The sequence below is a fragment of the Pungitius pungitius genome, chromosome 11, assembly GCF_949316345.1.
Source record: "Pungitius pungitius chromosome 11, fPunPun2.1, whole genome shotgun sequence".
NCBI lineage: Eukaryota > Metazoa > Chordata > Actinopteri > Perciformes > Gasterosteidae > Pungitius > Pungitius pungitius.
The window spans coordinates 18212990-18224389 of NC_084910.1; the positions used below are offsets into that span (position 1 = coordinate 18212990).

The 11400-nt window shown below is 43.0% G+C and overlaps 1 protein-coding gene across 1 annotated transcript; it reads right to left on the reverse strand.

The window, feature by feature from the left end:
• Nucleotides 1-81: 81 nt before the first annotated feature.
• nek10 (NIMA-related kinase 10) lies at nt 82-10795 on the reverse strand. Its single transcript, XM_062565696.1, has 35 exons — nt 10609-10795; nt 9922-10027; nt 9791-9851; nt 9557-9693; nt 9378-9473; nt 9230-9314; nt 9102-9143; nt 8930-9008; nt 8767-8834; nt 8382-8461; nt 8222-8308; nt 7851-8075; nt 7298-7419; nt 7026-7087; nt 6816-6887; nt 6657-6721; nt 6403-6505; nt 6142-6270; nt 5909-6046; nt 5502-5547; nt 5303-5424; nt 4478-4580; nt 4322-4397; nt 3613-3742; nt 3415-3485; nt 2977-3184; nt 2740-2827; nt 2490-2535; nt 2310-2347; nt 2094-2194; nt 1837-1947; nt 1547-1652; nt 1396-1427; nt 1104-1159; nt 82-795 (listed from the first exon to the last, which is right to left on the reverse strand). The coding sequence occupies exons 2-35, from the start codon at nt 9987-9989 to the stop codon at nt 759-761; spliced, it is 3090 nt and encodes a 1029-aa protein (XP_062421680.1). The 5' UTR covers nt 9990-10027; nt 10609-10795; the 3' UTR covers nt 82-758.
• Nucleotides 10796-11400: the final 605 nt, after the last annotated feature.

The following is an 11400-nucleotide window of genomic DNA, read 5'->3' on the forward strand; positions in this document are numbered from 1 at the left end:
GTCCCAGCTCACTCAGTGAGCAAAATGGATTAGACAACATAATACACAATAATAACATTGTCAGCAATATAGTTTATTGCATATTTAATTTAATAAGACATTCCTTAAACTCATATTATATAGACAAATCCCCTTTGGATGAAAGTGCACACGGAAGTCAGCGCCATCTGCGCTGCACTCTTTAAAATGAAAACATTCTGTGATTGAAAATATATACGTTTCAGCCGTTAATCATTTTGAAAATGATGACAGCATCTCAGAGTGCACGTTGTTGTAGTCGGCTGATCGCAAAGCCGCAGACAGACATTGTGATGTTTTTTAAATCGAGGTAAAGAGTTTTTTTTTCATTTATTCTTATGATTGAAGACATTTGTCTTGCAGCCTGTTTCAAACTGTCCTGCAGCGAGGAGTTAGAACTGGTCCTGAGGATTTAAAGTGAGAGACTCAGATAAACCTGAAAAGAACAAAAGAGTAAAGCTTCTCAAAGGGATAAAAAAAAAGGTCTAAATACATCAGCAGCTTGTTAGTAATTGGACAGAAACACCTTCAACACAAGCGCATGCAATTCATATGTATTGGATGAATTGGGAAATTTACACAGTCACGTAAAATTGGTACGAATAACTGAGCTAAATGGTTTAAGGACAAACAAACACTTTTTCCTCGTTCTACATGTGTGGAATTATAAATGATTGATCCTGGAATCATTTGTCTCCCCTGCTGCTGCTGTGTAATCTGAGGAGGGAGACAGATGACTGTCACATGTCTGCTTGGTCGTTTCTTTTCTCCGAGACCCTAAAATTGACACAGAAACATATGCATGACAAGCTGAACCTAAGCAGGTCATTTTAATTTAGTAAATTCAGGGTTGATATTATAATACCATTGAAATTTAGTATGAGTTGCTACAAAGTATTTTATCCAATCCAATCATTTTATATCCCTTCAACAGTTCAAATCACTGTAACACATGGAATAGGGAATTTAAATCCTAAAAGGATTTTAGTTTAGTTGTTTTTTTTGTTGCCATCTACAGTGACAAAGGTCCTCCAATAAGCATTTTGGCGATCACAATTCTTCTTTGAATGATTTAAAAATGTTACCTGCTGTGTGTTCCTTCATAGTAGCTACTCTCCTCCAGCAGCTCCTCTATGATCCCCTGCAAAGAAACGTGTGTACAGGAAATCACCCCAGCAGCAGAGAGACATCCGAAAGGACCACGAATTGTTCTCCACACACATATTTGCAAGAGGATTCACTGATAAAAAATCATGAACATACTCAGAATCATCTTTGGCCATGTGTACTTACACAGCCAATGATACGCGATGGCTATGGATGATGACTTAAGACGGGACACACACACACACAAAAATCCTTTTCAGAGAAACAGACCTGCATCTGCTGATAGGTGACTCCATCTTCACCTGGCAGGAGCAGAGAAAGAGAAAACCAGATGTTGAAGCAGCTCTGCCAAAGAGCCCGCTGAGTTGTTGTTTTTTGGGGGGTGTTTTTGAGGCGACGGCGTGGGAAGGGCGACTCGTACCTGTGCCGTCAGCAGCACGGGACTCTGCTGTGACGCGGTGCCCCCGAAGCCACCAGCCTGACCTGCTCGTGCTGAACTCCATCAGCTCTGCAGAGGAGTGGAGCAGCTACAGGGAAACAGAAAAAGCTCTTTATCCCAAAATAGTAGAATTGGACTTGTTTAAAGCGACCACATGCGCAAAGACCACATTACTATTAGAAACAGTTAGTGGATTAATTCATGCATTTCTTCAAGCTTTTCTCGGTCTTATATAGCGATGTACATCTTTGGCATTATTTGATTGAACAAACCTTGCTGAGTTCCATTTTGAGGTTGTATGGATCGCTCCCGAAGTGGAAAAGATACTTTTTAAATCTTTCAACGACTCGTCTTTTGAGGTTGTGACGAGGGGCTGGTGGAAGCTGGAGGAAATATATTTATTACAAACATTTAACAGATCACAGATTGTGACATGACTGTGAGTCGCGTGATCGACCCTCTCACAGGTTCATTCACGTGTAAAAACCTCAATGGCGACATTTTAAACTGACAAAACAAGTTGTATCACCTGAGTGATGTATACAATTTTGTGCAGCTGCAGGAGGAGCCTCTGGATGGGGTCGTCAATCTGCCGAACCTTCTTGTGGGAGACGCAAATCCCTGCTGACACTGAGGTAAGAGCCGAATCAAACGCACTAAATGAACAGCACACATTTATGATTTAAGCTTTTGGAACATCTGCTCTTTTGGGTCTTTTCATATTAATTAATATTAATCATATTACCTGGTCTTGGTTTAATCTTTGCAGCAACACAGTCACTACTGAGACGAGAGGTAAAAAGGAAAAGGCAAGGTCAAAAAAAATGTGAATCAGCTTTTCCATTGGCCTCCATTTAGAGGTAACACGTCTCGATGCAGAATAGATTTCCACTCAGAAATAGAACAAGTGATGTTTTTCACTTACCCGGATTGAACTTGGTCCCGAGTATGAGGAGTACTTGACTCTACTTCTACAGAAATAAGCCAAAATCCAAGTAATCAACTAATGTGAAAAAAAAGTAAAACAACTTGGTACATCAGCACCTCATGGTGGAGAACTAATGTTAGCATCGCACGGTTCACCATCACCATCTGAGGCGTCATCCAAAAACATATCCATTATTATCAATGTTTAATCCTAATCTCCATTAAATTCAGTGCAGTAAATAAGTCACCTTGACTGATGTTCTGCCACCTGTGGTTCGAACTGCAGGTTGCAGGAGAACGACGAGTTGGAGATTCAGTATTTATTAACGATTTCTCCTGGAAAAGATGCAACATTTGAAAAACCCTCCAGGACAATTTAAAAAACACCAAAACATTTGCCTCTGGCATTACATCACCTGACAGTTACCACAAAGCCCTTCAGAAGGTCGAATCTAATCCTAACAGTCCTCAAGGACCCGATTCACCTGAGGCGAGTTCAAGTGACAGCAATCCGTCCGGCTCTTGTGCCTCTCCAGGAAGTACTTCTGCGCTCGCTTCCTGTCTCGCTCTGCTCTGCGTTCCAGTGCATTCTGGGAAGTGCAGAGGGCGTCCATCAGCCCCATCATGAGGTCAGAGATCCTGGAGCTGACTTCCACGATGTCCGGCCGCTGGTCCGCGTCTGGACACAGGCACCTGACGGGGACGTCCCAGGACACGATTATGCCAGTGAGTTATTTTTAGTGGATTCCGATGAGCTTTGAATAATCGTTATAAACTCTCAGAACCCTCCTGTGAGCAATAAAAAGCCTTTTTTTTAAATCACAAATTCATCAAAATGACGATGCCGGGAATATTGAAACGGTTCCTTTGAGTAAAGCTGGAGCACCTCCAGTCATCCAGGAATTCCAAAATAAACGTCTCACCATCTGATCATGTCTTTGACTCTGTCTGAGAAAGCTCCTTCTTCAACCGGCTCGTAGGCGGCCTCAACAATCTACCAGCACAGAATAAGAAGCAAAGCATAACAGAACGCAGATAAAGAAACCGGCTGGCCGTGTGTGTGTGTGTGTGTGTGTGTGTGTGTGTGTGTGTGTGTGCGTGTGTGTGCGCGCGCGTGTGACCTTGTTGGCCAGCGACAGCATGTTGCTGCTGTTGAATGGAGGCTGTAAAGCGGCCATCTGGTAGAGGATGCAGCCCAAAGCCCAGACGTCAGCTTTCTCTCCATACGGCTCGTTCTTCACCACCTCTGGACTAACACACACGCGCACACACACACACACATCACATGCTTGCGTTGCCTTGAGACAAATCTGCACAACGCATTCCCAAGTATCCGACCGTGCTGTACCTCAACCTTATCTTAATCAGCCCTTAATCAGCTTGTTGACAAAGAGAAGACCCCTGGATATGTCTCTGACACCCACATATGTCCTCCCACCCAAGGTCCACCCCTCAAGTTCATCCTCATCAAAATGTTACAAGAAAAACACACACACTCACACAGCTGCTCTCACGACCATAAACACACACAGGCTGTAGAAGCAGACAGATACTTCCTCTTTGTAAAGGGTTGATTCACCCAAAACACATTGGGTTATTATTTTGAGATACATTCATACATACATTTAATATAAGGTGTTCATCTTAAATATATACTTGTCTGGAAACGGTCCGAAAGAATAAGCAAGAGAAATGACTCTTGGCGAGAAAAGAAATCTGATTTCAAGCTACACAAAGTAAAATGAATCAAAATAGTCCTGATGAAAACCTCTTAAAACCGACCATTTGTTAATCTAAAAGCTGCCGGATGGTAAAAATGAACTTCCTCACCAGGAGTAAAGGATGGTGCCGACCACTGACGTCAGTTTGCTGTTCTCCTGTTTCTGCTTCGCGAGGCCAAAGTCGGCTTCAGGTAGAAGAAACACCCGTTCAATTATTCACGATCGGCACCGGACAGCGAGAGTGATGACCTCACCTAAAACTCACCAATGGTGACTTTGTCTTTCTCCCCCAGCATGATGTTGTTTGGTGTGAGGTCGCGGTGGACTATCCTCTTCTCCTTGTGCAGGTACCTCAATGCTAAACACATCTGAGGAGAGGAGAGAGGTGACGACCTTTAGACTCTTCCACCCAGTGGTTTTGCTCTAGTTAGCATTAGAACTTCCGTTTGGATTGGCAGAAGCCAGACATTTCAACCATTTAGTCGTTGCTTTTCGCCTTCTATTGTCTCACACCATGTTGAATGTTACTGTATTTTTTACTGTGTACTGTTTCAATGAGGTATTTTATTACATAAAGCTACTGGTTATGTAGTTTATTAGTCTGTGCACACGTTGCCAGCACCCCGGGGCCCCTACTCCTTCACCAGAAAAGTACAATGTGTAACGTACACCCAACCTTTGGGCCTCAAATTGCCAAATGGAGGTGTGGAGACAGAAAAAAACAATAAAGTAAGCCAGGAACAACACATTTTTTTCAACTTCTTTTTTAAATGTCACTGTAAATCAGTGTGAGGTGTTATCACAAACGAATAGTTACTTGTCAATCGTGTGTGTTGTTTGAGCCCAAAGGAATCTGCTGAAAGCGTTCCTTTACATATCTCCTCCTTGAGAATGTGGGGAGCTCTGAGGTCACAACAACAACCAGTTCACCCTTGAGTCCACGTGGGCGTTTGTGCCAGATTCGAAGAAGGCTTCCCTCAAGGTCCCCACCATGAGGACACTCGTGAGCATTGAGTGTCTTTTTGTGAAAAGCAGGATGAATAAAGCAAAACGTGCTAATTTGTTTCTCAGTGAAGATTTACTTAGTTACCTGTATGAATACATTCCAAAGTCTGTCTTCTGTGAACTTCTGCTGCTTCTCATTGAGAGAGTTCAAATGTTCGGCCAGCGGGACTCCCTCGATCAGCTCCATCACGATGTACAGCTTGTCCCCTACAGTGGAGTGTGGGGCTTTGAATTCCTTATGTATTCCTTTCTCATAGTAAGCAGGGGTCTAAAATGATCCTCACCTTCCAAAAATGTCTTGTAGTATTTAACAATGTTCGGGTGCGTCATCTGGAAAAGAAGAAACATTAACAACAACAAAATGTAACTTTTTTTGCGGTTGGGTTGAAACGACAAAGATCATTAAACCTGAATTAAATTGATTCGATCGTAGAATAATCATGAAACCGAGTTGGTTTGAGTCCATCCCTCAATTTACTCAAGAAGTCGGCGATTTTCAAAGTTAAAGTGTAAGTTTGAAAGGTGATACTGGAAGTCTTAAGTTTTTATGCGAAATAACAGAAAAACGAATCATTTAAAGAAAGGCTTTAAATGATCGTTTCTTAATGCTGTGCTGGCTAAACCATCTTTCAATCTGGTTTAAAAATGAATCCGTGTTCCAGCCTCAATGAGTCAAAGTGTAACTTTGTGCCTGTTCTTTGACGATGGTCAGCTCCGAGATGATTTTCTCCACGTTGCTGTCCCTGGACTTCTTGTCTTTCCCGAACACCGGATTGCGGAGATTCACCTCCTTCAGAGCCAAAAGGTTCTGGCCGATCTGCTTTCGGACCTGCCGTGTGGGTCAAAATCATCAAAACCAGAGACACTCGATGGCGTGAGATCACAAAGGAGCAGAACAGACCCGCTATCACGTCGCGGCTTTACCTTAAAGACGCTCCCAAAGGCGCCGGTGCCCAGATGGTCCAGGATGGAGTAACCGTTGATGACTTTGAGGGGAGGTCTGTTCTGGTCCACAGCCTCAATGCTCTCTCTCAGACTGTCCAGTTCTTCTTCCTGCAGTACAAAACACACAGAACTCCATCCACTTGCCAGGTAAAGAAGACCAGTGGTAAATCTACGTTTTATTTCACAGCTCACAGAGCAGCTGAATAAACTGATGAATGCACTTAGAAGCTCTTTTATTACAGTGTAGAATGAAACTTTAGTTTGGAGTCCGTCGTAGGCCGCGAGGTCGCGTACATAATGTCCAACATCAATAAACGGCTCAAAGAGGTCTGTGGAAAAGAGCCTGGAAATAAATGAGAAATTACATAACAGCCTTAGGGAGGACATTTGATGAGATTATTTTCCAACTGTAGCCAAATCTGAACGGTTTATGCAGGAAATTGACTTAAAAGTATATCAATTTGCTTTCAAAAACAAATGTGTTGTTGCATCACCTCTTAAACAAATGTCTGTTTCTTTCCACGCTGAAGAGAAACCGGAGGGTTCGAAACGCATAGCACTAAAAAAATAGGGATAAATGTTAACTTTCGCGCAGTTAAAAAAATCTACTTTGACATCATAATGCAAGTTAATTTCTATTTGAAGCCATATACCTGTAAATGTGGGCTTTTTGGTCCAGAGTTCTTTGGTAAAATCAATTTTGAGACGATATAAACCCCATTTTCCTAAGAAAAGAATGCCAGAATAATTTCACACCAATTTTTAGAATATTTTACAAATTGTAATTTGTCAGAAAATAATTGTACTTGTTCATTTCCATCCTATCAACTGTCCTGCTCTTCATGTAAAGGAGTTTGCTTTACCTGCACAATGTAGTGAGCAGATGTGTCATCCAGACAAAGCTCAGTGAGAACTGTGCAGCAGGCTGAAAAGGGGATTAAAGGGCACATGACTTCCTTTTTATAAATTTTTTTACACTGTCCAACAAGCAGCTGCGCACATTAATAATTCACTTCCCAAACCACAGGTAGCTTAAAGACTCAACACACTGAAGCCTCTACACTGAAAAATGATTTCACATGATTGACAGAGCTCTCTTTATATGCCGCGTGTGGCCTGTTGTGTCGTCCCTGACCTGAGTGCAGGGCCGTGGTGTGGTCCACCTCCTCCTGTGGGCTGAGCTCCTCTCTGATGTCCTCCCCGTGGATGCTCCCGGCTGCGTTGGCGCCGGAGAACGTCTCGATGGACGAGCTGTCACTGTGAGAGTTATGTTGTGTGTCGCCACACCAGGTAATGCAAAAGCTTAGACATGCTTACTTTTACATAAGTCAATCCCCAAATCTACTAGATCCTAATATTCCCATAATGCAGCCAACAGGATATTCATTTGAGATCTTCCCTGCTTGGTAACTCTGATGTTTTTACGTGCCCCTGTTCATAGTACAGACATTATGCTTGAGACCAGTCTACCAATCTAAGATAACTAATGAAACCAATGAAAGCTGCCATGGACTGGCACTACGTGGAATGTATATGTATAGGCTCTGTTTCCGAAGCTTGACCTACATAGCGACTCAAAGCCAGCATCTCCCGGCTTCTGTTGGCTTTGACTACAGTTTTTTAAAAGCAAAAATGGAAATTCACAACATGTAATATGATGCATCAAAAAACAACCCGTTTTTTCGAACCTGCTGAGCAGCCGGAGAAGCTGCTGCACTCCGCCCCAGCTCCGGATCTCCGTCCGGGTGTCGGGCTCCTCGCAGAGCTGCACCAGGACCCAGGCGACGCTCCACAGCAGCTTCAGGTTCCGGCCGTGCAGCAGGCTCAGCAGCACTGGCAGCCCCTCCAGCTCCCTCACCTGCTCCCTCACCTGCCGCACGGGGGCCAGGAGCCTCAGCAGCTCCGCACTCATCCTGGAGGAAACATCGGGGTGAGCCCCGGCATTGCTTCCACTGCTTACCGCACTTAAATTGTGGATATTAAGATGATTATTTAATCATTCGGTGAAGTTAATCACTTCTTTGTTGGTGTCACTGTCAGATGAAATGTTGTGTCTAACCTCTTTGACAGCAGGTCATATTCCTGCAGTATGACAAGTAAGCTCTCCACTACGGGCAGCTGGCCAATCTCCTGCTTGCATTCTGGGCTGTGGAAGAAAAGGGTTTACAGCAGCTGGAATCCTAAATGAGTCGAAAGCATCAAATATTACATCTGCTCACCTCTCAGCCAAAGTGGTGAGTGCCAGCAGGGCTCCCAGCAGCACACCGCTGTGCGTGGTGGAGAGGAGCTTCACCAGGGTCTAAAAAAAACCGTTTTACTCAATGAAAGACTTGACTATTTCTCCACAAAGCACGTAAAAGATAAAAGAATTTTACATTACAAACAGAGCTCAAAGACAGTGCCTGACTGTCACATCCTGCCTGAGGAGAAAAGGCCAAGAAATACCACCTGTCACAGAACCAACGCAAATACATTCAATACACAATAAGCAGCGAGTAACCATTTGTAACCACATAAATGACTATTACGGCTTGAACTTCATCTCAGAGGTGAATATGATGTGACAACATAATCACGGATGTCCTTATCTCAACTGTCACTCACCACGTGAGCGCCGCTCTCGATGACCCAGACCCTTTGCTCCCCGACGGCAGACAGCTTCTGAAACGTGTCTGCGGGGGGGGGGGGGCGACAAGACAGCGTTGAGGAGGGACGCTCACGAGGCTCATCGGATCACGCGTCTCGACGTTGCCCTCAGATCACTCACAGGTCATTGGGACCAGCTGCTGCACGGCAAGCGCGTGTTCGCCGCAAGACGCACACCCTGCAGCGACACGCTCCATGTACTGAAAGATGAGCGTTAGATGCGTGAGGATAAACCACCAAGCACAGCCTGTTTGGTCATGTGAGAATCACCTCAGGGGGGGGGGGGCATTTACCCGGGCAAGTGAACGAATGCCTCCGAGCTGATGGAGGATTTTCTACGAGGGAGCAGTTGAACAAGGGATTACTGTTTCATTCATGGCAGAACAAATAAAACATGAAGATAAATACCCATCCAGTTTACCTGATGGTGGGGATCTCGGATCAATAATTGTAAGCAGCTTAGAACCCTCAGGACAGATTCGGGCAGCGCGTGATCAATCCATTCACTTGAGAAAGAGTGAACATCGTCAGTGAAACAAGAGAAGAAATGCTGCAGTAAGTTATTTTACCTGCAGAGTCTGTTCTTGACCAAAGACACAAGAATGTCGGAGAAGAGTTTATGCATCGGGAGCGTGCTGAAACGTCTTTGGTCTCTGTATGTGATGCTGTAAAAATTAGGGACACAATTGTACAGACTCTTTATGATTTTCATATCATATGATTTATGAATATATTTTTTTTTCCAAACCTGAATTTCTCCAGTTCGGAAGCCTCACAGGCGATGTCGCTCTCTCTCCTTCGGCTGTTGGTGTCTTTCGGAGGGCGCAGGCTTTGGGGCCCGCCGGCTCCGACGCCGTTGGCCTTGACGTGGCTCAGCTCTGCCACCTGCAACACGGGGAGTTTCGTACCACACACCGAACTCACACACCGGAAGACGTGAGCTGCTTTCAAAATCATGTCATGCTCATTTGACGTTGCTCACCTCTTGTCTGGGAACTCTTGTGGCTAGCAGGCACAGAAGCCTCCTGAGATCGTGAGATCCCCTACAAAAGAGGCTCCTTCAGGGGATTTGGTTTTCAGGGAAATCCATCTTAAATTATGTAACAGACTTACTTGTTTTGGATGCCTTTGGATTTCATGGGCAGTTCTCCTTGAGTCATTTTTTGAACTGGTTTTGACATTTTTAGCGGTCCCCTCTGTGAATAAGAGTGTGTTTCAACTGCAGCAAGAAGGGGGATTTAGAGAGGGATGAAATGGTATTACTCTACTTTTTTTTAAGTAGTTGTACTTAATTGTACTCCATCACGTATACACACACACACACACACACACGCATACATAGCTATATATATAATTTACGTAGTGATGTTATAATTGCAAAATATAAATCGACCAATAAAATTGGGTAAGTAACGGTACGAAGTTAAAAACAAACCACAGTGGAGGAACACATTTCTTGGTGCAAGACACTTACTGTTAACAAACATTTGCACTAGTTAATAACTATTTAAATAAGTGTGCACCAATCTGTACAGCTAGATACCTGCAGTGATGAGTAGGAATGGCCTTGTTTTGTCATTTTAGGGAACCAACACCTTAATAGGAACATTATGGTGAAAACATACTCGTCAATATTTTGCATTTTGCAACTACTTTATCCTATATTTCTATGCTAATATCGCCTGCTTGTATGCAAAGACGTTCTACTTTAAGGAGGAGTGTTACTTGAGTACACGTTAGCCGCTGGTCCCACCATCGCTAGCCTCGGGGATAGTTAGCTAGAGATAGAAGGTCTCTTACCATTCCGTCAGCATCGCAAACCAGCAACAGACAGTTGGTTGTGAATATTTAGTTTCATTAAATATACTCGACCGGGGATTTATGCGACAAAGCGTTTGATTGTGGATACAACCAGAGAATTACATTAGCAAATAAGTAAAAACAATGTTCAGTTTCACGAGCTTTTTAACCAATCCGGCTAAGCAGTATAAGGGAGTCCTGGTTGCCATGGATACAGCAGACGCCACTCCGTCACCGGAATGCCGTTGAATAACAACGCACGTTCAATCACACACATAAACAGTGCATTTGTAATCCAATATAAAATGGCAACATATCACTAAATCGTGTTTTTTTACTCAATCTCTAAAGACAAAATATTTAAATATACAAATGCAAACACGTTGTTTATTCAACACAATGGTTACTGAAAGTAATATGAATTAGGATTAATCAATTTCAACATGTTAAACTACAGAATATTGCTTACTTTTTTAAACTAAAATGTAAATATACAATATATGATCAATACGTTCATAACCATTGCAATGTAATAGCTACTATATATTATGCAGAAAATGTATTACGACGTGTTAATACTTATTAGATTTGCACAATGTGTCATTGTTCATTTGATTCTAAAATGGAATTGTAAAATATGTTGCTTCATAAGGGTACAATTATATAACCAAGCTATGGAATCTTAAATTGACATAATTATGTGATACTACTTGAAAAAATTAGACACGCCATTAAATAATCATGTCATAAAACGTTATGAGTATCGTGACATATTAGATGAATAATTACTTC